The 26,390-nt window shown below is 46.7% G+C and overlaps 2 protein-coding genes across 14 annotated transcripts in view; both read left to right on the top strand.

Moving 5' to 3' along the window:
* The window catches only part of LOC139052803 (bromodomain-containing protein 3-like), a 253,023-nt gene that overhangs the window by 48,546 nt on the left and 178,087 nt on the right, over positions 1 to 26,390 (top strand). The gene's annotated exons all lie outside the window — the stretch shown is intronic.
* LOC139052805 (uncharacterized) lies at positions 5,482 to 8,332 on the top strand. The gene is made up of 2 exons (XM_070529941.1): positions 5,482 to 7,835; positions 7,867 to 8,332. Exons 1-2 carry the CDS (start codon positions 7,430 to 7,432, stop codon positions 8,208 to 8,210), a joined length of 750 nt encoding a protein of 249 aa, XP_070386042.1. The 5' UTR covers positions 5,482 to 7,429; the 3' UTR covers positions 8,211 to 8,332.

Here is a 26,390-nt window from a genome sequence, read left to right as displayed (position 1 = left end):
CTACCGGGCCCACCATCAGGGAAAATTAGTTGTAATTTTATTGAAATGGTGGAAAGTCGCGGTAATGCTGGCTCGAGTAACAGACAGGAATCGTAATGATTCGTCTTTGACACCCTGTTGTCGGCTGGAGGAGTTCCAGTGTAGAGTCAACGACCGACTTTCCAGATTCCTGATAATTTTGACGGCTTCGCGGCACCACCACGTACCCCATAGAGTCAATGCATCAGAATGTCTGAAATTATGGACGCAAGAACTCTTCGCCATCCAATTTTCCAGACGTTTTGCCGTGACCGTATGTCCGAAACAGCATTAATCGAAAGCCACCACCGCTGCCATTTTGATTACCGCGCCGCCTCGTACTGGCGCTTTCACACGCAGATCCGCTGGCAGCCGTAGCCACCACTGCGGCATCGCTAGGCCTAGCTGCTTCCACGCTCGCTATGAAGCTTCTTGCCGTTGGGTGCCATGTTTTTTACTAAAAGAATTTGCTGTTGTCAGCAATGGCATGGACTCCGCCTTTGTGGTCCTCGCGAATTGCTTAGAAGCTTGGAAAGCATGGTGCATTGCAAAGTCAGCTTCACCTCCGTACAGAAATCTTATGAAGCATACGTAAAACTATTGCAGTGAAGCATAACAAGCATGGGAATGGGCTATTGCCATGGGACGCAGTATGTATTCTTTAATTATACACGCATGCACCCGGTATTTCCTGTCACAGTACGAGCACCGATATGCCTAATACGTGTACCGACAGGCCTTCAGAGTGTATTCGAAAGTGCCTGTGGCTGTTTGAGCTCTCAAGGGCAGTAAATGACATGCATTTATTTTTTCGAACTGGCTGATTTTTCTGATGTTTTCGCTACTTCTAAGGAGTTCGAAAAATCGAACGTGGTCTGTGCAACTGACCAAGATGATGCTTAAAATGGTCCGTGGGGCGAACAATTGGCAGAAGGAGGACAAGAACAGAAAGGACCTACGCATTGAGGAATGAACAGGAAAGGAAGCATGCCGCTGCTGTTCTAGAGGTGCTTGAGCTCAAAAAACAGTTTTGGCTGATGCCGAGATGCAGGTGTCCCTCATCCAAACCAACATAAACTTTTTAAAGCAGTGAAACACAACACTAAGGCGTCGTGCGTGGGCTGAGAGTATGTCAGGACAGGTGAGGTTTACTTACGAGCTGTTGAGAGAGAATATCAATTGCGGCAAAGTTTGGGCCTCGTACCAATGAGCTTGCTATCAGTTGATAGAGATAACTCGTGCAAAAATATTTGCTTCTGTGTGCATCTCCTTTTTATTCATATTTAAGAATGTCCGACTTGATTTGCAATATTTTTTGAAGACATTTTATTTGCTGTGCATTTTACTAACCCCTCCCTTCTATTCTCTTTTTCAATAGGAAAAACACTACTGCTTAGTATTCAAATTGCACTAAGTCGCTTCTTAAAATTTTTTCCATAAGCTTACTTGAGAGTGTCAGCATCGGGCGATATGGTTCAGCCCGTCTTGACATAAAACATAGTTCCGCGGAACTTTGTAAAGGCACTCAGGGAAAATCTGGAAAACTCTGGGAATTTGGAAATGTCAACTTGGTAGACACCCTGGTTAAGCAGATACAGCTTAAGCAGTCAGCCAATACATTAGGTTCAATGGCGACAGGGGCAGGGATTCATCGCAACTAAATTTAAACTGGAATCTCTTATTAAGCGGGTACGTATTAACGAAGTTTTACTGTATTTACTTACATAAGGTCTAGTGGTGGTGCCTCAACCATGGCTCAATAAGCCTATCTAAATCATTTCGCAACTGTAATGGCCTCTAAAAGTTAAATTCATTCTTAATCACATGTAAAGAAAGAAATGCCTTGTAAAGTAAGTGCATCCTTGAAAAGATTACTTTGCTAAGTGGGAACAAACACATTCACAAAAACATGAATGATGCACACGTTTGTGTGAACGTGTTTTCTCGGGTGCGTTGCTTAACCAAATCGGGGATTGCTTACTAGCCCACATCAGTACCTGTATTTATCCGTGTCCCCGAATCTAACGTGCACCTATTTTTTCAGGCTTGAAGTGAACTGGAATGGAATGTGCATTTGATTTATTAGATAAAAATGTTGCATGTCCCCATGTGGCAATCAGAAAAAATGTGCAGAATTTACCTTCACAGAAAGGATAAATTAAAAAATACTTCTCATAATGAAAGCTTCACACTGTCGCCGCCATGTGCGCTTCATTGGCCGCGGATACCAAGCATACTGGGGCGGTACTCTTGAGCAATCGCTTTTAGTGATTGCAATTACTTTTTCACATTCCTTGTGATGGACACTGCAACTGTCTCGCTTGAGGCGGACACCTGAACTGTGCGAAAGTGTAAGTGACATCTGGAAGGGATGCAACCATGTGGCATCCCCGTGAGTACGGAGGTTTAAGTTTCTCAAGGTGTGTCGCTAGTATGGCCACAGAAGTACAAAAGAAGAGGTGTGCTGCCATTGCAAGGCGACTCTTTTCTGGGCACAGCATGTGCTCAGAAAACCTGATGCGTAGTCGCCTCCTCAATAGATTGGAAACGGAAAAATTCTCGGCCGCATATTTTTTCTCGGGTGCTGTCTTAGCTTGTGTGAACCCATGTGCCGCGCCTTGTCATCTGCTAGCTTAATGTTTTGGCTGGCGTGAAGGTTACACGGAAATCTAAGAATCCCCAGATTTAGGAATACACTTGAAATGCATTATAATGAGACAAGGTAAAACAAAATAGACGTAACGAAGGAAATATAATTCCCTTTAAATTCTCCCTACAGATCCACGTATTTTAACTCCTTTTAATGAAGTAAAATTCTGCCAACGGATATATTGAACTAAGTTCGTCTCTGAAACCAAAACTACTGACCATTGTGCACTGAGCACAATGGTCAGTAGCAAGTAGCTTTCTGCTGGATTCAGCTCTCGTTTGGCGCAGCAGCTCAAAATTCCCACATCGAATACGCTGTCGAGCAACACTGGTCTTTCTCACCGCCGTGCGCACGGGGGCTGCGCACAAGCAGCACTTTTTTGTATCGCCTCACTCTTGCTGTGGCACGTAGCTGGCAAAGTAGGCTGCTAGGTGCAGTCTCCGAGGCCACGCCTAGCTGCGTCCATGATGCTTCTGCGTGACATGCCAAATAACCAGTGCCTCCACTATCTCTAACTGCAGTGCGCCGCACTGGCTGATGCAGGTAGGCGTGACCTCCGACATTGAGTGAAACCAGCGCGAGCCGGCCGAGCCAAGTCTGTGTGCTCACACAGCCGACATAGAGTTAACTCTGACAGTGCACTTGCAGCATCCGCGGGGCACAAAGGAGCGGCAGATCGGATGGTTTCGCTTTTACGGGCCGAACGCATCTGCGTGTATGGCTGACTGTGTCACCGGCACTGTGCCATACCCTTGGATGGGTTTGCAACATGATGCGAAAGTGAACTATCTTCCAATGTTGTGGAAGTCTCCCGAGCATACTGCCCCAGCTGCGTATTAGTTGGCGCACCGTGTTGTATGCCACATGCTGCTCGGACATGACGGACTTGCTTAGCATTGCTGTGTGTTAGCTTTTCCTGTTGAGCGCGTCACTGTTTCATCGGTTTCACGAAAGTATGAGTGAGCCAAGTGGAATGCGGAAGCGAAAAGCCATTGCATTAAAACATAAGGACGCTATCATGAAGGCATTGGATATATAACATTGGGTGCTAAAAAGTTGTGTGTTTCACTCGCCAGAGAGTCATTGCTGTTGTTTTAATATTCAATTGAAAACGCGTCCACAGAGCTGTAGTCTTATTTGCATGCTTAGAGTTGTGCACACCACTAGGTATTGCTGTAGAGGGCAATACAGGGTTCGCACAGGTCCTTGAAATCCTTGAAATATTTAGTGGTGGCTGAAAAACCCTTGAATTCCGTGATGATAGTCATTGGCGCCATCCAGCGATTGCCCGTTGATCAACTGGCCACATTGAAAGCGAGGGTTGCCTCCCGATCCAAGCCAAGAAATTCCAGTCCGGTTCGGGCGTTCGTCCTCCATGTTGTCATATTGTCGGGTTGCGTTTTTTTTTTTTATAGTTCCTGTCCTCGTACCGCTTGTTAATCGCCTCCTGTTGGCTTATTCAGACCACATGTATTGCGGCACGCGCTGGACGTGGACGTATTAGTGTGTGCGCGCGATTCCCGAGAAGTGCAATTTCCAGCGAGCATGGCTTAGCCATGATGAGTACAAAGACTGGATTGCGCTGGATACCACGAGTTCGCATTGTGCTAGATGCAGACCGTGCGGAAAAGTGTTTGACATCTCGTCGATGGGAGAGTCTGCGCTGAAGAGCCACAAGAGGAGTTCGAAACACAGCGCGAGCATGAAGAACGCAGCAGGCAGCTCCATGTTGAACTACGTGACATTGTGTGAGTGTGGCGAATCCATTCGTGTGGTCGAAACACAGTCCTCGAATTTGAATGCCACAAGCAAGGCTCACGATTCAGTGACAGAAGTGGAAATATTGTGGGCTTTGAAAGTTGTCACGTGTCATTACTCGTACAGCTCATCCACCCACACAGGTGATCTGTTCAAGAGAATGTTTCCCGATATCGAAGTGGCGAAGGCCTTCACATGTGGAGAGAAACAGTGCATGTACCTGGCGTGTCATGGTCTTGGACCATTCTATCTATCATCCATTCATCGGGCGATAGATAAGTGCGACTATTACGTTGTTCTGTTTGATGAATCTGCAAATGATTACCTCCATCAGAAGCAGATTGATATAATGTCGGGTACTGGGATGCATCTAAAAAAATAACAAGGTACTTCACAACCGTTTTTATGGGCCACGCGACGGTAGATGATATCGAGGATAAATTGTTGAAGGCACTGGAGCCATTACCACTTGTTAAGATCCTACAAGTGTCCATGGACGGACCGAATGTCAACTTGAAAATTTTCATAAGCTTTCAGGAGCACCTGCAAAAAAACTATCAAGTACAATGCCTAGATTTAGGCACTTGCGGTCTGCACGTTGTGCGCAACGCCTACAGGGCAGGTGTAACTGCCACCAAGCGGGGAGTGGACATCCTGTTATCTAGTCTGAGTGCATTGCTTGAAGATTCCCCGGTGAGGTGAGAAGACTTCGTAGCGGTGACGGGTCGGGCTACATTTCCCTAAGGGGGGAGGAGGGGATCAGAACTAACTTTTTTGTTTCTTGACAGAAAGGGCTGAAATTTGGCACACACATTGCACACTGCAATAAAAAGACAAATCTAAAATTTCATTAGGATATCTTAATTAGTTTTTGTTTTATAAGAATTTATAAGTTCCTTGCTTGTGGAAAGCCTGGCACAGTAACGAAACGTGATAGGGAGCTGGGAATACTTTGCATGTTTGCACAGATGTCTAATCTACATCAAGACAGTGTTCGATTTTTTTTTAAAGCGCTAATAATTTATTGCTCAACATAACATGTAACATGACTGTGCTTCACTGCATGGAGCCATGTTGTAATTGCGAAATAATTAAATAATGGAGAGATAAAGAAACATTTCAAGACTGTCTTTAAGTACAGCACAGCTTGTGGATCACAGCAAAACAAACTGGGCCAAAATCGGTCCAGCCATTGTTGTGCCAAGCTTTCCACGAGCGAGGTGATTGACAAAAAAATGCAATTGAGAAAACTGGCTGCAAAGTTATAACAGCACTGCAAATTTATTCAAAAGCACCAGGGCTGTAATATTTTGAATCAGCTTTGTTTGGTGGGCTTTGGATGCTTTCTTCAGGCGTTCTGTATCCTTTTCTTGTGCCGTCTGGAGTAGTGCATGACCACCATTTTCACTGCCAGACCGAGCCTGGTATCGCAGTGTACACCCACAAACGCTGTTGGCCTCTTGGGCACAGAGTTTTAGCGATCAAAGAGTTCATCGCGGAAACAGGCATAGTAATGAACTCACAGTCACAAGGGGCCGAAATTTGTTCTTGGCATTGCTGCTTCCGCTCAGTCGCGGACACTGCGCGAAGGGAGTCGCGAACGCTGCATGCCTGCGCTTCTGCAGTCACCGCTGACACAAAACGCGGCTCGAGGCGCGTCTGAATCGTGCGACGATTCGTCTGGTGAGCCTCGAGTCACCATACAGTATGTAGCTCGTCGACGGTTGGGGCTCACTCGCAGGCTGCGTGTCCCTGTCGCACGATGCATCGGAAACACACACCGTCTCTGCCGGCGATGGAGACCTTCGACCCGCGTCGCCTCCAACAACGCGATCTCGGTAGCTGACTCGCGCGGCCGTACGCACAGGTGCGAGAGCCTTTGTTGGCACGTCTTCCGGTGGCTTGGTTATCAGTGTAGATGTCCCAGGGCGATTGTCGGCTTCGCTGCTGGAATCGCACGGTGCAAGATAACGCGGCACGTCATCCGTGTGTTCAGTCGGGTTCTCCGCTTCTCCCACTTGCCGCAGTCTTTTTCTCGCCGTAGGAGGCTTGCGCTTCCGTTTTCCGAAGGCATGCTTCATTTAAAGGTTCTTTTCGAACGAGCGACGATCCATCACTGACCTGGGAGCTTTCATAAATCCGAATTCTGCGAGTGTCAAACGAAGAAACACGCCGGCGTGGTTTTCAAAGCAGACAACTGCGGTCCGCTGTGGTTGCCACCTTGCCCGCTGCTGCAGCAGCAACCAATGGCGAGACGCCTTTCAGTACGGCAACCAATCGGAGGCCCGCTTTCATCGCAGGGCCCGTGTGACCGCCTCTAGCAGACCCGCGCTTCTTTTGTGTTTGTGTGTTTGTTACAAGATGGCGACGACCGAAGAATTCAGAAAGGGAATGGCGAAACTTCGAGCTTTCGAACGATACCAAGATGGCGGCGTTCGGTGGCGGGAAAGACGAGTTAGGGCTCCGCGAACTGCGGTGATTATACGCGATTTAAAGCTGTTTTCTCGCCCTACGCACTAATAAATTTTTTTCGGGCACTTTTAGTGCGTTTTCAGTCAAACCATTTTGATACAATGTAGATTAGGCATTGCAGATACCGAAACGCGTCGTTGCCAAAAATCGATCTTTTTTGCGATTTTCGCGATCGCTGGGTTGAAAACGTTCCGGTAATTGAACGAGCCCTTTCACTCTGGCCTGGTGTGAGAATTTACATTCAGTCTGCAAGAAAGAAACAAGTGAACCAGCCGTAATGTGCCTCCTTTCAAAACCTGCTCAGTTTCTCCAGTGACCCACTAGTCCCAGCAAAACTTAACTTTGCCCTTGGGATTGCACTAATTCTGAAACCTTTTTTGACGGACTATCAGGCAGACCAACCACTTATGTTTTTTCTGGCAAGGGACCTAGAAACAATTGTCGGGAAGCTTCTCGCAAAGTTTGTGAAGTGTTTAGTTCTCTCTGCGCGAGTTGGGACTACAGGCCTGTGAGAAAATCAACATTGAAGACATGAACAATCACAGAGCACTTGAGAAAGTGGACATTGGTTATGCAGCTGAACAAATTTTGAAGAATTCCAAGGTCAGTGCAAAAGATGCATTTGCATTTAAAATGGAATGCAAGCAGTTCCTTGTTAGTGTGTGTAAAAAGGTTCTTGAAAAGAGTCCTTTAAGATTCCGTTTGGTTAGAGGCCATTCCTCACTTGATCCGCGTCAAATGTGCACCAAGCTAAACCAGTGCCTAGCAGGACTCAAGCATGTTTTGAATACCCTCATCGCTGCAAAAAGGTTGAGCGATCGCCAATGGGACTCTGTTCTCTCTGAGTATTCCGAAATGCTGCAGATGGAGAAGCATACGCTGCGATTGTTTGAAAAGAGCGACAGGCTAGACATTTTTTTTTTTAGAACTCCTGAAGTTCAGTTCATCCTATGCTGAGCTCTGGACAGTAGTCCAACTTTTGCTTGTGCTCAGCCACAGCCAGGCAACTGTGGAAAGAGGATTTAGTGTCAACCGGCAGCTCTGTGTGGAAAACCTGAAAAGTCTGTCATATGTCTCACAACGCATTATATGTGACGCCATTGATAAGGCAGGTGGCATCCCTAACATTCCTATAACAAAGGAGTTGAGGACCTCCGTTCCAGCTGCAAGGCATCGTTATCATGCATATCTGGAGGCGCAGAAGGAGGAGCAACTTGATGAAGCAACAGAGTCAAAGAGGCGCCTTGTTGAGGAAGAAATTGATACCTTAAGCGAAAGAAAGCAAGACTTGAAGCAGCCGTTGCTGATCTGACAGCTTCAGCAGACAGCTTGGCTGAGAAAGCAGAAGAGACAGGCGACGTCGTGCACATTGTGAAGTCAAATTGCCTTAGGAAAACAGCAAAAAGCAAGACGGAAGAACTTCTAAACATCAAGCAAGAAATAATCGCAAAGCTTCAGGCGCTTTCATGAACGCTTGTTACGACCTGTCTTAGTTTGCTATTAAACTAGTCTAGTCTGTAAGTGCGTCTTTTTCTTAGTGCTCAATAAATTTGTTGCAGCGTGTTTTAAAAAAGTTGTTTTACTATAAAAGGTACTAAATTGAGTATTGAAATGAGTCCTTGAAAAAATCTTTTGGGGGGCCTTGAAGGTCCTTAAAAACCCTTGAGTTTGTGCCTTCAAAGCTTGTACGAACCCTGCAATAGTTGATATAACAAATTAATTTCTGCTTCCTCTCCAACTTCGTTATAACGAGGCTTGAGTGTGTTAGTTCATAGTGTGTTAACATGAAAGGGAAGTGGAAAATTCTGAAAAGTGCAGTGCAGTTAAAACTCGACCTAATTAAACCCGATTTTACCAAGTGCTCGATCTACTGAATAAATTTCCACATTCGCCGGCAAGTACCCATAAAGCCCTAATGGTGAAACAATGGAATGAAATTGATGTCATACTTTCTGCTGATCCCAGCATAGTGCAGGATGTAGAACTGTTAGGTAGGGTAAAATTCAGGGATCATAGGTTATGAGCGCTAGGAGTCGCCTCAATTTGAAGAGAGAAAGAGTAAAATTGGCCAAGAAGAAACTGGTCAACTTAGAGGCAGTAAGGGTAAAAGCAGACAAATTCAGGCTGGTGCTTGCAAACAAATATTCAGCCTAGGCTGGCTTCAGAGGCAGCAATTCAAGTGGGAGGCAAGGCACGAAGGCAACCAGTAGGCAAGCTCATGCAAGTAACAAAGGACCTAAAAAAGAAACGACAAAAAATGAAAGTGTCCAACACAAGAGATAAGATAGAATTCGTTGAACTGTCAGAACTGATCAACAAGGCGAAAAAAAAGGGATATTCAAGATTCTAATGAGAAAGATGGAAGATCCGGTTGCAGAAACTCCTATAACTAGCAGTGAGGCAGAAGGGTCTTGCAAGACATGAAAGGGAAAAGCAGCAAGAGAAGATGGAATAACAGTCAATGTAATCGGAGATGGAGACATAATGCTTGAAAAACTGGCGGCTCTTTATACGAAGTGTCTATCAACTGCAAGAGTCCCAGAAAACTGGAAGAATACAAACATTATACTAATCCACGAAAAGGTACCCGTTAAAGAATTGACAAATTATAGGCCAATTACTCCCACTATTATATAAAATGTTATCAAAATAATCTCCAGTAAAATAAGGGCAACACTGGACTTTTGTCAACCAAGGGAATAGGCTGGCTTCAGGAAGGGATACTCTACAGTGGATCACATCCATGTCGTCAATCAGGTTACCGAGAAATGCGTAGAGTACAATAAGCCTCTCTATATGGCTTTCATAGATTACGAAAAGGCATTCGATGCAGTAGAGATACCAGCAGTCAGAGGCATTACGTAATCAAGGAGTACAGAACGCTTACGTAAATACCTTGGAAAATATCTACTGAGGTTCTACAGCTACTGTAATTCTACACAAGAAAAGCAAGAAGATACCTATAAAGACGGGGTCAGACAGGGAGACACAATCTCTCCAATGCTATTCATTGCGTGCTTGGAAGAAGTATTCAAGCTATTAGAAGTAAGGCTCGACGGCGAATATCTCAGCAACCTTCGGTTTGCCGATGACATTGTTCTATTCAGCAACAATGCAGGCGAGTTGCAACAAATTATTGAGGACCTTAACAGGGAGAGTGTAAGAGTGGGGTTGAAGATGAATATGCAGAAGACAAAGATAATGATGAATAGCCGGGCAAAGGAACAAAAGTTCGGGATTGTCAGTCAGCCTCTAGAGTCTGTGGAGGAGTACGTTTACCTAGGTCAATTAATTACAGGGAACCCTGGTCATGAAAGGAAATAGAATAAAAATGGGTTGGATCGCATACGGCAGACATTTCCAGCTCCTGACTGGAAGCTTACCATTATCATTGAAAAGGAAGGTGCACAATCAGTGCATTTTACCAGTGCCGACATATGGGGCAGTGACTTGGAGACTGACAAAGAAGCTTAAGAACAAGTTAAGGACCCCGCAAAGAGCGATGGAACGAAGATTACTAGGCATAACGTTAAGAGACAGAAAGAGAGCAGTTTGGATCAGAGAGCCAATGGGTATAACTGATATTCTAATTGACATTAAGAGAAAAAAAAAATGGAGCTGGGTAGGTCATGTAATGCGCCGGTTAAATGACCGTTGGACCACATTAGGGTTGCATAATGGGTACCAAGAGAAGGTAGCACCTGTGTACTTATATTTAGGTGCACGTTAGAGGACCCCAGGTCGTCGAAATTTCCGGAGTCCTCCACTACGGCGTGCCTCATAGTCTAAAGAGGTTTTGGCACGTAAAACCCCACAATTTTTTAACCAAGAGAAGGGAAACGCAGTCGGGACGGTAGACAACAAGGTGGAGCGATGAAATTAGGAAATTCGCGGGTGCTAGTTGGAATCTGTTCGCGCAAGACAAGGGTAATCCGCCCTTTTCATTTTCCTGTGCTGCCCTCTGCCGCACGCTGCTGAAAACGTTTTGTAAGGGTCCTGGAGCTTTTGCCAGTTGATTTGTGTACCTGCGTCCACTGAGTGCGCATTGGTTGTGCGTTACGTGGATCGCATATCATTAATGATGGCTTCTTTGACACAGCATGTCGTTCCTGGAAGCCATGTAGCACTCGCCGACTACTGGGTGAGCTGGCCTGAGCGCTCTGTTCTGCAGACAGTGTGGCCGATGAAGGCACGCTGAGTTTCGTTGGGCGACACGGCTGCCTTGGAATTTGTCACTAATGTGTGCACTTGGACATCGCTTCTTGTGTTGTTTTTACATATTAGACATTTCGCACATTCGAGAAGTCTTGGAGCCAGTGGGAGTGTCCTTCTGCGTTGGATTTATCAAAGCGGTGCACTTTTTTACATCATATACAGCCGCAGATCGTTGTTATCGTCAAATATTGTGGAAAAGGTGCATCGCTCATATTAAATAGTGTCAAAACATAGCAAAACATGCTTAGCTGCGCATATGTGCTGTGTTGTTACACCCTGAGACGAGGTAATATGAGCGGCTGAACCACACTTAAACAACAGCAACTGTGATCCAGACTGATATATTACGGGCTGTTAATTAAATAATTGTGGCTTTAACTCCATCATACTTAGTTTTAGCGTGCCATAGAGCATTATTACAGAAAACTGCTTGCATAAATGCTCATTTAGGGCCATGTTGTTCTCTGAAGTGAAAATGCGCAGATGCCGTCACTTGCACTGCGTTGGTATAACTGAGCGAGGCGGTTGTTTATGCTGCTGTATACTGAATACAAAGTCTCTTGTTTGCCGCTTGACGCAGAGGCAAACAGTGTATCTCTGAAATTGAGAAATGTGTCGGCAAGGCAACACGTACAGGCCCACCCACTCACATAGCGAATGCGGCTGACAGCCTACAGGTACGGTGATATACAGATGTTGGCACAGTGCTGTGTCACCGCTTACCGCTTATTGTGTACACGCCGTGTGAAGTGAATCTGTAGGTGATTTCACATTGCTAAGGCCAGAACTGAACTATAAAAAGGCAGTTTCGTTCGTCCTAGCTGCTTACATTTCAGTTCAGGTCCGCCGGTAGCGGGTGCACGAAATCGGCGGCATCAGGCTAACCTTCGCTGAACAGGATTGACATTTTTTCAGACTTCATGGGCATGGCTTGAGAGGGTTAAAGCTTGTGCATTTCAACTCGGTAGGCATGTTTGCTTCAATTTGAGCATGATTAATTATATACACAAACGAAATGATTAATTATATACACAAACGAAGACGCTGTCGCTATTGTGTTGTTGGTTCGACGGTCGATTGTGTAGAGTTCGGTCGAACGTTGGTCGGCATGCTAATTTTGCCGGTGCCGTTAACAAGAAAGCTCGTTGCAGTACAACTCGCACTCGACAGTTGCGTCGTCGTTGTCGCCGACCTAATGATAAAATCGTTTCAGTGTGGTGCACAATAGATGGTCAATCATAGGAGTGAGCACCTTGTTGGTCTCGTCTCAACCCAGTGTTGTCGCGCCTTGCGAGTACCCTATTTACACGATTGTCAGTCAACCCATTTTTCCAAATTGGAAAATCTGAAGGGGGGGGGGGGGATCGACTTAAAATCAAAACCAAACGTTGCACCGCCAAAAAAGCGAGACCAACGGGTAGGTACAATTTTATGCTTGTTCTATGACCCTACCTGTAGCTTTTCGCTATCCCACATGTTTGTTCGCATTTCGGAAGAGTTTTTCAACAGTTTTGAGAGTTAAACAGTGTACACAACACACAGGGGGGAGGGGGGGGTGTCAATAGTTGATGGAAGCGCAGCTGTCCCATTTGCGGCGCCCTCAGAATGGCGGCGCTTGCGGGGTGTATCGATAGTTCCTGGAAGAGCAGACACTGCTCACGGCTTTTTCTCTATAGTTTGACCAAAGGCATTGGTTTGGCACTTTCGACTTGACTGCCGGCTACGTGCCACTTCCGTGCTCCTTCAGTCATCATGAGTGCTCCAGGCCCACTAATCATTCGGCACTCGTTCACGGCGGCGTTCAAGAGGGCTGCCATCCTTTACGCTGAAGAAACAAATCACTGCGCAGCGGGCTGCAAGTTCGATGTTTCTGAACGGGTGGTGCGAGAGTGATGACTGTAGTGAAGTAAAATTTTCACTTGTGACGGCAAGTAAGGAATTTCCCACGTGCCGAAGTCTGGACGGTTTCCGGAGCTGTAGGCCAAGCTTGCGGCGTAAGTCGCTGAAATGGGCGATTAGTCCCTGCCAGTGAAGTGTGTCATGGTCATAAATCAACCCCGGATCTTTGCCTTTTAAGGACCTGCTCTGCCGTGAGTACAAGTGGCTGGCGGCAGAAAACCGCCAACCGGACCTGTCAAAAGAGCCTCCCTGACAGCTATGCGTGGTTGGGTGCATTCGACGTGGGCTGCTGTTCCACAAAATGTGGTGCGGTCATTTGCCAAATGTGATATTTCGCTGGACGACAACGTGCTGTGGGACTGTAGCAGCGCTGACGATGGCAGCACTCGTTAAGATGAGTAGTCCAGTGACCATGTCAGCTGCTAATAAATTTGCGTTATCGAATGCACCCTTTGGTGTGCTTTTTCTTTAACGCTGCATGAGGGGTCAACTTGCATTCGAGTCGACTTACAATCCTGTAAATACGGTACATGCAGTCAGGCACGCGCTGCCATCACCAGCAAGTGAGGACCGGCGCTGCAAGAAGACTGTCAGCAACGTCATGTACTTAAATGTCGCCCAAGTGTAACGCGTGGGTTTTTTGTTAAATTTGCTAGCCATCAATGAAAGACGGGAACTACCTGACTCACGGTGCAGTCCAGACAACTTGGACAATGCCCTGGCCGCTTCCTCTTAAAGGTGGAGTTGGTCTTACGCTAGGCACGTTTTCGGCACCACACCGACGTCGAGCTACCAGTAGAGTTTCAACGCGGCACGCGGCATGAGTGTTAGCAGCAGTGCATGTCCGAGCGCTTTTTCGTGTTTTTTTTTTTTCAGAGGACTTTCCGGCGCGCGGTCATGTGTGCGACCCTTCCAAAACGTTTTGCCACTAATCTGCTAGGCCAGGGCGCATGCGCTGTCGCGCCATGAAAGAGGCGGATGGAGATTGCTGGGTGAGGACTGTGTCCTGCAGTGGAAATAAGAGGCTGATGATGATGATAACCCATAAGGCTCAATGTTGTCATCAACCCGAATTAACGAAACTAGCTTGCATTAAACCTGATTTAATGAAGCTTTTCTAGAAATGAGTAAAAAAAAAGCTGTGATTTCTTTCTCATTTTGACGCTGGTGGGTTTTTACATGAGTGTGTGCTCTAATGCTATTGCGTTGAAACATCTGGGCACCTTAGTCATGGCCCTAGGCTTATTTTGATAAGGCTGCATGCCGTGCCCATGCACGGAACAATGGACCCTTGTTTTTGCGTACCAGATGGTGCTAGGGAAGGCGGTATTTGGCCCCCCTCGTATACTTTTAATATGCGCAGGCGTTTGTTAGCGGCAAATACAATGTCGTGGTACCTTTTTGGTATTGCTACATTACAATCTTAATTTCGAAGGACAGAAAAATCCCCTACTCGATTTTCCGACCTTCCCGATTTAACAAAATGATTCGAGCGTTGTCATCGCGTCGTAAAAGGGCCCCTGAAACGGTTAGAACAAATTTTGTAGACGCGTAGGGTATAGCTTAAGTAGAACATTCGCACCACAATTTAGGTGAAGCGTTATGTATTAATGGAGTTACAAGTGATTAGAAGTTGCCCTCCTCCCTAGCCATGCATTTCCTCCTCAACTCGGTCGCCGAGCGAGCGGGGCTAAGCTCCGCCTTCACTGGTACTGCGTCACGATGCGACGTCGCATCGTCCACTTCCAGTTGTTTTGGAGCCCGCCCCCGCCCGCGCGAGACCTCTCTGCTAGCCGCTTGGCCGTCGACCGAGAGCTATCAAAGCAGCGTGCGTTGCGAGCATTCTGTCATAGTGCCGAACGTGTCTAGTATTCTGGTAACCACAGGCAAGCTGGTCATTTCACCAAATGACTGGAGGCGTAAGCTCAAGCTGGTGAAGGAACTTTAGCGTAGACGTACGTGAACGGCCTGATCGGTCTGCACGGTCCAGACACTTGTTGGCGCAGCGCTTAACCAGCCAAACAAAGCGCTAATTTGCTCTAACCAAGTGTAAAACATTTTAAACATTTATAAAAACGTGTTGATGATTACACTCCTGTGAAAAATATGCACCAGCAGAAAAGAAGAATACACTTCGTTGCTGTTTCTGTGTATGGTTGAGCTCTGTGCCACCAAGTGCCTGCACCGTGCGGACCGTTCACATTTCCCCTTCTTCTCATCTCATGGCTCATCCCGTTACGGCATAGTCAAGCGGCCAGACCCTGCCCCCTTGTGCTTGCGTTTGCCCTAATACCGGACTTGCGAAACGCTATTGCGTTAGTGATCTTCCGGTGTAAAGCGACGGCCACAAACGCGCAAATCCTGGCGCCGATCGGATAGCGGCAGTCCGATGCGCAGCAGCCAGTTTGCTCGTATGCTGCCTTGCAGAGGGACACGATGTCGCAGCTTGACATATTACCAGTCGCTACGTTAGCAGTCCACAAGGCAACAAAGTCGAATCATAGTGCTCGCGAAAAGACTGAGACTGACTCTGACCGCGGAGTTCTCGTCAAAATGGAGTACGTTGTAACACAAGCAGAAGACACTTGCTGTGTGCCGGAAGTGCTTAAGTGTGCTGAAAAATTGTTCTTGTGCATTCTCTTTAATGTTACTTTCTTTTTATAAAAAACAAATGAACTAACATTCCAAGTATTACAGATCATTTGTTTACCATAAAGTTGGAAAAATTACCGATCATGCGTCCTGGTCAGCCAATCGGATAGCTCGCCCCACTGACGTCATATGGGTGATTTCCGTCATATGGGTAGGGGCGGCTTAAAATTCCGCCGAGCAGTGTGCTCTGATCGGCAGCGATTTGCATTTTTAAAACCTTATAATAAATTACACGCTTTACGCAGAGCACTTAGATGTGTGAATTAACGATTAGGACCTACTCTAACGACTCAGTACGTTTGTAGAAAATCGTCAAAATCGTTTCAGGGTCCCTTTAAATCGAGTTTCAGCTGTATTCTGGAGCTCGTTGTACTGAAATATTTTTACATTGAAACTATAAAAAGTCTAAGAACACCACTGAAACTACAGGGAAACCTTGTTAAACCGTAGTTTGCCAGAGCACGGAAAAAGTATGTACTGAACGGTAGTACTGCTTAACTGAAATAGCATGAGATCGCCCACTTACCTGTCAAAAATGGAACTCCGAGAGAGTGCGAGGAAAGGGCAAAAGCATGCAGTATTTATTCACTTCGCGTGGCAAAAGTCTGTCATTTTCGTTTGATGCCATGGTGGCCTAGCAGTGACGACGATGGCCTCAAACTTACTGAAGCAGGACGATGTGCGTGATGGCCCTGGGAGAAGCTGTTGTTAACTCTGCAAACGACGTTTTGGTTTTGTATCCAATTGACTGCTCAGGCAATACAGTGAAATCTTGGTATAGCAAACATGAGAGGACTGCAGTAAATTGTTTGCTACTCTGAGAGGTCGTTGTAATGAAATCCCCAAAATGAACCATTTTGCCCATCAACCCGCCTGAGCTATCCCCAAAAAGCGTTGCTGTTGGCTCTTGGCCAGCACTGTTGCTATTTTTTCTTAGATTCCGCCATCATGCAGCACCGATAATAAGAGTGATGCGTGCAGAAGAGACGCCGAGAATGCCAATGAAAAAAAACTGCATGTCGCCTACAAAGTATACTTTCCTTTTTGTTTGTTTGGTTTTCACATTCCTTGCCATGGACACCGCAAATGTTTCGCTTGAGGTGGACCTCAACTATTCCAAAAAGCAAGCGCTTAAAACGACACAGTCTGGAAGGTGCGACCGTGTGGCACCTGCGGGCATGGAGGTTGCATTTCTCTGCAAGCATAGCTGGTGCGACTGCACAAAGAAGCGCGAATAAAGAAGAGATGTGTACTGAAAGAAGGGCAAACATGTCTCGGGTGCTATGTGACACTTGTCTGGGTGGAGCATGCACCTGCAAAACCTGACGCATCGTCACCTTCGCAATAGGAAAAGAGTTCCCTTTTGGTGCTTTTTTTTCTTCCTCCGGCGCCGTCACGGGTTCTCTGATACCATGTGCCTCGGTTTCCGCCTTTTGCAGCTTGTCATCTGCTAGCCAACTGTTATGGCTGCTGTAAAGGATACATGGAATTCTTAGAATCTCCAGATTTTGGAATATTAGTTTGTAGTACTGAGGCGTTGTGTGACATGGAAACTAAATGATTGTTATTCTGAAAAGTTAGATATTCTGAAGTTTGTAGTACTGAAACATATTACATTGAAACTATGCGAAGTCAGCAGGAGATTTCTGAAAGGTTTGTTAATCTGAAAGTTTGTTAATGTGGTGCATGTAGTAAGAGGTTTCACTGCATTCAGAGCCATGTTCTTAAAAAGAAGTTGCAGTTTCGTCAGAAAGGCAAAACATCAATTGTGATTGCAAATTAGTAGGCAGCTAGGCGAAGTAAGGATAGTAGTATTATCTGCCATGTAAACTCTTAAACATTTGCTTACCAACTAAATTAACAAGCATGGTATCAAGCTCACACAAGCAAACATGAATGCATCTCACTTGATGACCAGGAATGCTCGCCGTCGGAACACTGGAGTGAGAATGCGCGGCAGCTGCAGCGAGCGAATTGACCTTCTTGCTGCCTCTTGCTTCAACGCGAACTAAATGGCATGAACACAGCGCTCACGAAGTGGCCGCGCCATGCGCAGCTGCCGGCGGAGTAGAAGCCCCTCTTCCTCCTCTGCCCTCGGTGCCTTGCACACAACGCAAGATGGCGTGCTTCCTCCCTGCTTAACTCGTTTGCATGCGAGAGATTGAGCCACTAACATCAGCTTGCCCTCGCACACTTTCGCTAGCACATACAATGTGCGGCGACAATGTCATCGCCCTTGGACTTTGTACAATACATCATGGCAGCCGAAATGGGCCTGGAGTGTGCATATAATTGTTATCGCAATTAAAGATGCGCATTAAATTTGGGTAAATATAGTACTGTCATTACTTTATTTGGCGAAGGTTGCCAGTGATGTGGTCATATGGGAAGTGGGTGAAATGCAAGATCGCCCGTGTGCCATGCATTGGGGACATATTAAAGATCCCCTACGTGGTAAAAAGTGACCCAGAGGCCCCCACTACGTTGTGCTTTATAATCATGTCGTGGTTTTAGCCTGTAACGCACCCGGAATTTAATTCTTAATGTGCTCGTGTGGGTGGCTAATCAGTGATTTGTCCCGAGATAGTGTGTATTGGCTAGACTGGCTACCAGCCATGAGTGCTGATGCTCCAAACTGTATGTGTCGACCTGTGCACATAAGCACTTGCATCGATACAATCTGCATGCCCTTCAGTCGCGGCTTCGTGCTTTCCGCACATCCTGCTTTTGTGGTTTTTTTCTTCTGGCGCTGTCAACCTTGTACCAGAAGAAACCATGCACCATTTAAAATACCTGCATCCGTCAAGGCACTGCATGCTGCCCCACCTCTGCAGTGAGAGGTGCCCTCAGATTGGCTGCTGGTGCAGAGACTGTTTCTGTAATTCGCTCAGCACTGCACTCTTACCCAACTAATGGTGGTCATCGTTCACAGACTAGCCGTGCACCTAGTTCGATCATGAGAGCCACATGCCTGCACTTCCTATGTTGTAATATAGTAGCTGACTGATAATTTGGACATGCTCGATTATTCGAACAGCATTGCCGCTGGCCCATAGACATACGAACGACAGAAATTTCCGACACCTTACAGTGTGCTGTCGGTTAACTGGGCTCTGTCTGTGCAACTGCAAACTAATTTGGCCAATCAGTCAAACTGAAGTAGTGGCAGTTTGGTGTATACACGTCGGTTCCATGGTCGTTGGCCTCGTGCACCCCGTTAAAGCCACACTACATGTACGCTTGCCGAGGTGCGTCTACATGCCTTGCCCCTGTTGCCTCTCGCGAGGAATATTGATATGCATCTACAAGGCTCATTGGGCTCACTTATGAAATGCCTTTGCAGACACCACTTTGTACTCCTTTTTTGACAGCGTTTCAAAATGCTGAATATCTGTAAACATAATTGTTGTATTATAAGAGCTGTTACCCTGGCAATGGAAAGAAGCAAATATCACACTGATACCGAAACCCGGCAAGAAATTACAGCTGGAGAACTTGCGCCCCATCTCCCTCACGTCCTGCGTGGGCAAGTTAATGGAGCACGCGTTTCTCAATAGACTCGTAGATTACCTCGAGGACAACGACTTATTTCCACACACCATGATTGGGTTCAGAAGACATCTCTCCACGCAAGACGCCCTTCTGCAACTAAAACACCAAATCATAGACAATCCGGGGCGTTCGACGAGAGCCATCCTCGGGCTGGACCTGAAGAGGGCCTTCGATAACGTTCGCCACGATGCTATATTGCGACAAATAAACAAGCTAAATCTCGGCCTGCAGACGTACAACTACGTCCGAGACTTCCTCACGGGAAGAACCGCTCGCATGCAAGTGGGACAACTACAGTCAGAGCAAATCAACATCTGGAGCTCGGGCACCCCGCAGGGCTCGGTGATCTCGCCAATGCTCTTTAACCTCGTCCTTCTGGGGTTGCCCGACCGATTGTTTCAAATTGAAGGACTGCATCACACGCTATACGCGGATGATATTACGATCTGGACGACAACGGGCAGCGACGAAGCGATCGAGCAACGTTTACAACAGGCCATCCAATGCGTAGAAAACTACCTCGTGGGCACGGGACTCGCCTGCTCGGCCGAAAAATCTGAACTGCTCCTATATAGACCAGTCAGAAAGGGGCGGCCACCTAAATGCTACACCCCCCTGGAAAAGCAAAAGATCCAATTAATGGCATCAAACGGCCTACCCATCCCGATAGTAGAGAAAATCCGGGTACTAGGAATGATGATACAGCATAAGGGTGGCAATGGCGAAGCACTTCGCAAGATAACGGCAAAGGCCACCAGCACGATGCAGCTCATTCGACGCATCACCAACAAACACGCGGGCATGCGCGAAGGCAGTGCATCCGACTCATACAAGCCTTCGTCATTTCTCAGATAAGGTACATGGCAGCGTTTCACAACTGGACGGTTGCGGAAAAAAACAAGCTCAACGCGCTCATACGCAAGGCGTACAAATGTGCGTTGGGACTTGTGCCTGCAGTTAGCACCACCAAGCTCTTAGAACTAGGCCTACACAATACGCTCCAAGAACTCGTGGAGGCGCAACAAGTGTCCCAACTTGAACGCCTATCCAAGACCCGCCCGGGCAGACACGTACTTGAAAATCTTGGCATCACGTACCACTCGCAACACGGCGTCAAAGTAGACATTCCAAGACCCATACGCGAGCAACTATACGTACCCCCATTGCCTCGCAACATGCACCCCCAACACCACACAGGGAGGCATAAAGCCAGGGCAAAACACATGACCAAAAGTTACTTTAACGACAAGGAGGCGGTCTTCACCGACGCAGCCCGATATCGAGACAGGAAGAGTTTCGTGGCGGCAGTCACTAGCTACCGAGGCAACCACCTCACGAGCGTCACCGTGAACACGGCACATGCCGAAGCGGCAGAGGAAGCGGCCATAGCACTGGCCCTCACACAAACCAAAGCTACATACGTGATCTGCGACTCGCAAACGGCAATTCGCAATTTTGCAAATGGGCGCATCTCGCAAGAGGCGTATCAGATACTCCAGCGACATCCCATACACCAGGGAGAGGCCGTTGTGATAACCAAAGGCATTTGCTATGGATCCCGGCACACACTGGAATGAGCACCCCCAACGAAGCGGCTCACGGCGTTGCTCGAGGCCTGACTCACCGAGCAGCATCGGAGGAAGAGCCCCCGCGGGGTACTGCAAACTTCTGGGCATGGGAGGATCGTATGACCAGTTTTCACGACATCACGGCAGAGTACCAATTAAAGACGCTTATATCCATTCCCAGACAGGACGCAAGCAGTAAACTTCAGACAATTACAGACTCTTACAGAAACCCCAGACTCATGCACGCCGTGTATCCAGACATGTACACTACAAACAGATGCACGTCGTGTGGTGAGGTTGCCACACTAAATCATATGTTATGGGAGTGTTGGGACCTAACAAACAAGTCGGGCAGTGCCGACCCCTCCGTCTCTTCCACCGCCAGCCTCCGGTCACGCTGGATGACCGCACTGCTCAGCTCTGACCTGACAGCACAACTCTGGGCCGTCCAGCGAGCCGAGGAAGCCGCTTCGAGACAAGGTCTCGGAACCGTGTCCGCGGCGGGTGCCCAGACCCACTAAAAAGACGCCGGACTCAAATCTTGTTGATTTGAAATAAAAGTTTACGCTCTCTCTCTCTCTCTCGTATGGTTTAAATCTGCCTAAGTGAGAGTTGCTGCACCACACCGTAGCTGCGTAGCCATGCGCGCCGACTCAAGGCTGTCTGAGCGTGCGATAATGAAGTGGAGTTGTTCACCGGCATCGTGTAGTGTTTGCATGCGTACGAGCCGTGCTGCACTGCCTATGCGTGCGTGGGTGCATGAACGCAAGCTTGCACGCATTAGTGTGGTCTGGGCTTTACGGTCTCATACACGAGGCGTGCAAGGTGGGCGGCTCAGATTGCCCCAGCCACGTTCAAAATAGCTCTGAAGGCCTGCCGAATACTGGTTGGGCATTTCTGTGCTCGTACTGTGACAGGAGACAGCTGGTGTGAGCGTGTACAATTGGAGGGGTCCTGAACCACCCATGGGGCATTCTGAAAAAACAATCCGCAGGTACCAAACACTGCTGTGAACATAGCCAAATTTTGCAGCACGTAGAGCTCCCAAGGGGAGCACAGTCACCTTCCTCTCAAATGCTCTCTCTGCAACAGAAGCCTGCTCCTCGCTCTTTTCTTGGCGCTCTATTTCGTAATAAAGTGGATTCCCGTACGTGGCTGCTGTTGTGCAATGGCTGGCATCAATCAAGAAGGGTGTTTGGACCAGTTCGTTTCTTCTTGCTGTTACTGTGGATATTTATTCAGTTTATGAAGCAGGCTGAAGTAAACGAAAATCTGCTTTTGAATTTTGATAATAATTGTGTACTTCCGAAAGAGCCCTACTGTCGTCTGCTCACGCTCGGCCATGGCCGCCCACTTAGGAATTACTTTGGCCACTTGCATTGGAATGACCGGGTAGGAAGCGTGCCTCCACTTTTTTGAAGGAACTTGAGTTCTAAAAACAAAGTGTTGGCTGTCGCCTATTGCTACGCACGCAGGGATACGTATTTGCCATAAGTTAGCAGAAATCGTTCATTTCTCTCTGGTGGCACCCAACACTGCACAATTGCCTGGTCCCAGGCTGGTGTGGAAGTCTAAGGGCTGCCACGCAAAGGGCAAAAAATGCACACAAGGGGCACTGCTAGCACATCGCTGCAAGGAAAACTCTGCCGACAGAAATGCAGCCGAGCGAGTGCAAACCACTTCGTGGCCAATGCCACCATCGATGACCGTCGCGAGGGGTGTAGGGACAAAGGTGAATATCCTGCACTGACTGCGGCGATGGGGTGCACCTCAGTCCCCACAAACATGAGAAATTTTCTAAAGTACAGCTGTTATTAAAATAATGTTAGAATTGGTACGACAGGAAAGTTGCACGGCCTTCTATTTTTGGGATTAAGTTGCATGCTCCATTTTGCACCCCAGGACAAAACTTCAGTTAGGTCTTGTTGAATGAGGTTGGCAGTGCTATTTGAAATAACTCTGGAAATTACACACTCAACAAATGCTCGAATTGAATTGTATTAGGCAAGTCATTAATCTGTATAAGGAACACTAGAGGGTACCGGAGCATCTGAAAAATTGCAGTTATTAGCAGTTATGAATTGTCTCTGAATCCATGGAAGTGTATTAAGGCCAATGCTCAGTTGGCTAAGCTTAATACACTGTAACTGATGATTACATAAGCTTTTGAAAAATCAAGAAATATGTAATCTCGAATTGTCTGTTGCAAGAAAGGTTATGTAAAGGAAACTTGAGTTGTCTTGCATGAAAAATGTTTACGAAATTGATGTTGATAGGGTGAGAAGTTAGTGTTGAAAAGTCAACTAGGTGGGAATAAATGATACGCTTGGGGACTTTACTGGGGCGATAAAAATTGGTCTTTAATTCAAGGGTGACTGTCCATTAGCAGATTTAACTCCTTGCCCACCTTCCAATTACCTGGCGAACTAGATAAGGACTGAGAAAAGTTTTGATAACACAGTAAATGAGTAAACTTCCTTGTTTTTTAAAAACTTACTTGTGATATCCTCTAATCCACAAGGCGAACACAGTTTCAAGCCAGAAATAAGCTTTTTGAAACAGCAGTTGAAATAAGAAACAGCAGATATTAAATAAAAAAAAATTGTGGAAAGACTACAACACTCGTCAGTCGAAATGGCTACACGGTTATCATTTAAAGGTAGTCTTTTCTTTTTGACCACAAATAGTATTGCAAGATTTTTTAGTGTTTCTGACAAACAATGAAGGTAGGGTATTCAGTAAAAAATATGCTTGCTGTTTTCTTCGGCATCTTTGTATTCTGGAGCAACTTGGTTTGTTCTTCACTTTGGCATTCCGGAACACACGCTGCTTTTTATTTAACAGGTGCTTTAAGATGTTCCAAGTATGTGCTTTTATATAGCTGCACGAAAGTCGGGCATTTTCGTCTGCTTACACGGCAGTAGAATGTTCTCAGTGGTGGTGTGCAAAATACTGAAATACACAAATGGAATAGTGCATGCTCAAATGATTCAACTTGCGAAACTGTTGCTTGCTATTTAATTTTTTAAAGTATGGAACGCCCAACCGACATCAGTACCTTGCATGCTACCTATCCACGGAGCTCGTTTGGTATGGAAACAATGTTCGTCCATGTCTACAGCGTGCACGCACGTGCACACACGCACACGCACGCACACACACGTAAATGCAGTGTGTCTATGGAAAGCATGTTGGCATAGCCAAAGATGAGACTAACTTGCCATCGGAACGCTGTATGCAGTACGTGTGTGCAGATTCACTCATTCGTGCATGTAGCTCTGAACTTGCTTTCAACGTGTGATCTTGAAAGGGTCCCTGAAACGGTTCGGACAAATTTTGATGACGTATAGGATGCAGCTACAGTAAAACGTACACACCACACTTTTAAATGAAGCGTCTTGTATTAAAGGGGCACTAAAGGCAAATACTAAGTCAAACTGAAGTGATGGATTAGTACTAGAGAATCTCTAAGACATCAATGTTATCGCGAACAGAGCCTTAATAATTGAGAAGTTGATGTAAATGCAGGACATGATTAAAGAATCCCCCGGGACATTCAAGCACTTGCCCGATGACTAAAGCACTCCTCAATTAAATTCTGTCACTAGTACTTAAGTACTCGTTGCAAGGAACATCCTTGTATTGTATTACAAGATGAAATAAAATGCTATATGTCCAGTTCCATTTCATGTTTTAGTACTTTCCTGATCGCGTAGTGCTGCACTGGTTTTGCTGGTTCATGGAACTCGTGGGAACTGCAAGTAGCAGAGAATTAAAGTTCCATGCGATGTTGCGGGATGTTTGAACGGTCTGCGCCACTTGACCGAAAAGAAGCTGCAGCAGCGAATCCACTGCTCCGTCTTGGCTTGGTTCCGTAGTCGGTCGGGGACCGTTTTACTCACCGGCTGCAGCAAAGGATGGTTATGGCGTCTGCAACATCACCACTCCCCCGGTTGGGTGGCGGGGGATTTGATTTTTGAAAATGCCATTCTGACCCTTCAGATGCAATTTTCTCGTAAGCTTAGTCTTTTCTTAGCCTCTTAGCCTCAGACCTCTGCCAAAGGCAGCCGCATGCAGAGGTGTCGTGTGCGCCAACACAACTCCTCGCTCCACGAGAACAGACACGCATTTTAGGTGTGCAGATTGCGATAAGGCACTGTGCGTAGACCCGTGTTTCAAGGAGTACCATGCTCGGAAATACTATTGAACATTTTGCAGTTCTGAGTGATGCCGACACCAAAATACTGTTCCTAATTATTTTTTACTATTCATTCCCGACTTTATACATCTTGTACATTCAAAATCCGCAATAAAATAATTTGACCACCTGGGAAGGTTTTTTTCAAAATAATTCGACCCTCAAAGGGTTAATAAGAGAGCAACAGATAATTACAAGTTACTGTCCTCCCTAGTCATCCTTTATCTCAGCTCGTTTGCAGAGTGATTGGGGCTAAGCACTGCCTTCACTGGTTCTGCGTCAAGATTTGACGTCACGTTTACTTCCGGTGTCATGGTGCCGGCGTGTGAAGCCTCTCCGCTGGCCACCTGGCCATTGATCCCCAGCGAGAGCTATCCAGGCAGTGAGCATTCTGTTCTGCTGAGCGTGTTCGGTATTCCGGTAAGTGCTGGTGTGCTGGGCAATTTGACGGACGGGCGGAGGCATAAACGTGAGCAACTGGCAGGGTGCCTCCATCTGGTGGTGTTCAGGTGGCAGTCATTCAAGCTACCTTTTGAGAGTACACAATAAATTTTGCACCAGAGGCCTCGCGACACTCAGAAAGATAAACCGCCTTGCAATGAAAGTGAGTGTATGGCATGGTACAAATGTTCACAGCCACCGGCACATGGCTGCGTGGCCATCTAACATTTTGTTGGAAAGTTACAGCTATTTCCACGTGGTTGTAGATGAGCCTTATATGGACAAGATCGAAGAATGTGTCGCCCCTTCCAGCCTTTCTGTCGTGTGGGGTGTCATTAAGGTCACACCAAGAATGCCTGTGCAGAGAGATGCTTCATGTTTAGGCTATACAGTCGAATCTGGCTATATCAAACTTGGAAAAAAAAAATGCCTATCGGTTCTGTATAGGGCATAATTCAATATAAGCCTGCTAAAGAATTGGACGTAATAAAAGCACATACCATTTATGAAATCACTTTAATTGATGAAACTAGCTTAGGCTCACATGAAATAGTCCTACATTTTCTTCTGCTTGGGCAATTTCATTGCCTGCGCACTTGTACCGAGAATTGCGCGTCAACGTGCCCATCCGTGTGTCTGTTACAATACCAACCTTGTAGGCCGTCTGAACAGCTGATCGTCAATGTGGGCGATTTGAGTGAGGTGGACTGCTGTATCGGGTTTTGGAATCTACTTCCTGTCGCAGCCGGTCATCCTCGCTCCTCGATCGTCCTGAAAAGGCCTTGTGTCTCTTGTGTGCTGCTCAGTGCTCCGACGCACCTTGTGGCTTGTATGTCCCTTTGCTCTTTTCCTCCTGCCCCTCTGTTGGTGGTGGCCGACTTTACACACAGGCTCCTACTTTCGAAAGGGGCTCCCAACTTGCTGAACATCTGAGTTCATTCTCACTTCCACGTAACCGCACAAGCAT

The sequence above is a fragment of the Dermacentor albipictus genome, unplaced genomic scaffold, assembly GCF_038994185.2.
Source record: "Dermacentor albipictus isolate Rhodes 1998 colony unplaced genomic scaffold, USDA_Dalb.pri_finalv2 scaffold_36, whole genome shotgun sequence".
Lineage (NCBI taxonomy): Eukaryota > Metazoa > Arthropoda > Arachnida > Ixodida > Ixodidae > Dermacentor > Dermacentor albipictus.
This window is presented reverse-complemented; position numbering and strand designations above follow the sequence as displayed.

Excerpts from the sequence above, each read along its gene's own strand:
- LOC139052805 (XM_070529941.1), top strand. The coding sequence starts at position 7,430 with ATGAACAATCACAGAGCACTTGAGAAAGTGGACATTGGTTATGCAGCT. Across the intron at positions 7,836-7,866 it reads TTTTTTTAGAACTCCTGAAG|TAGTCCAACTTTTGCTTGTG; the intron begins TTCAGTTCATCC and ends AGCTCTGGACAG.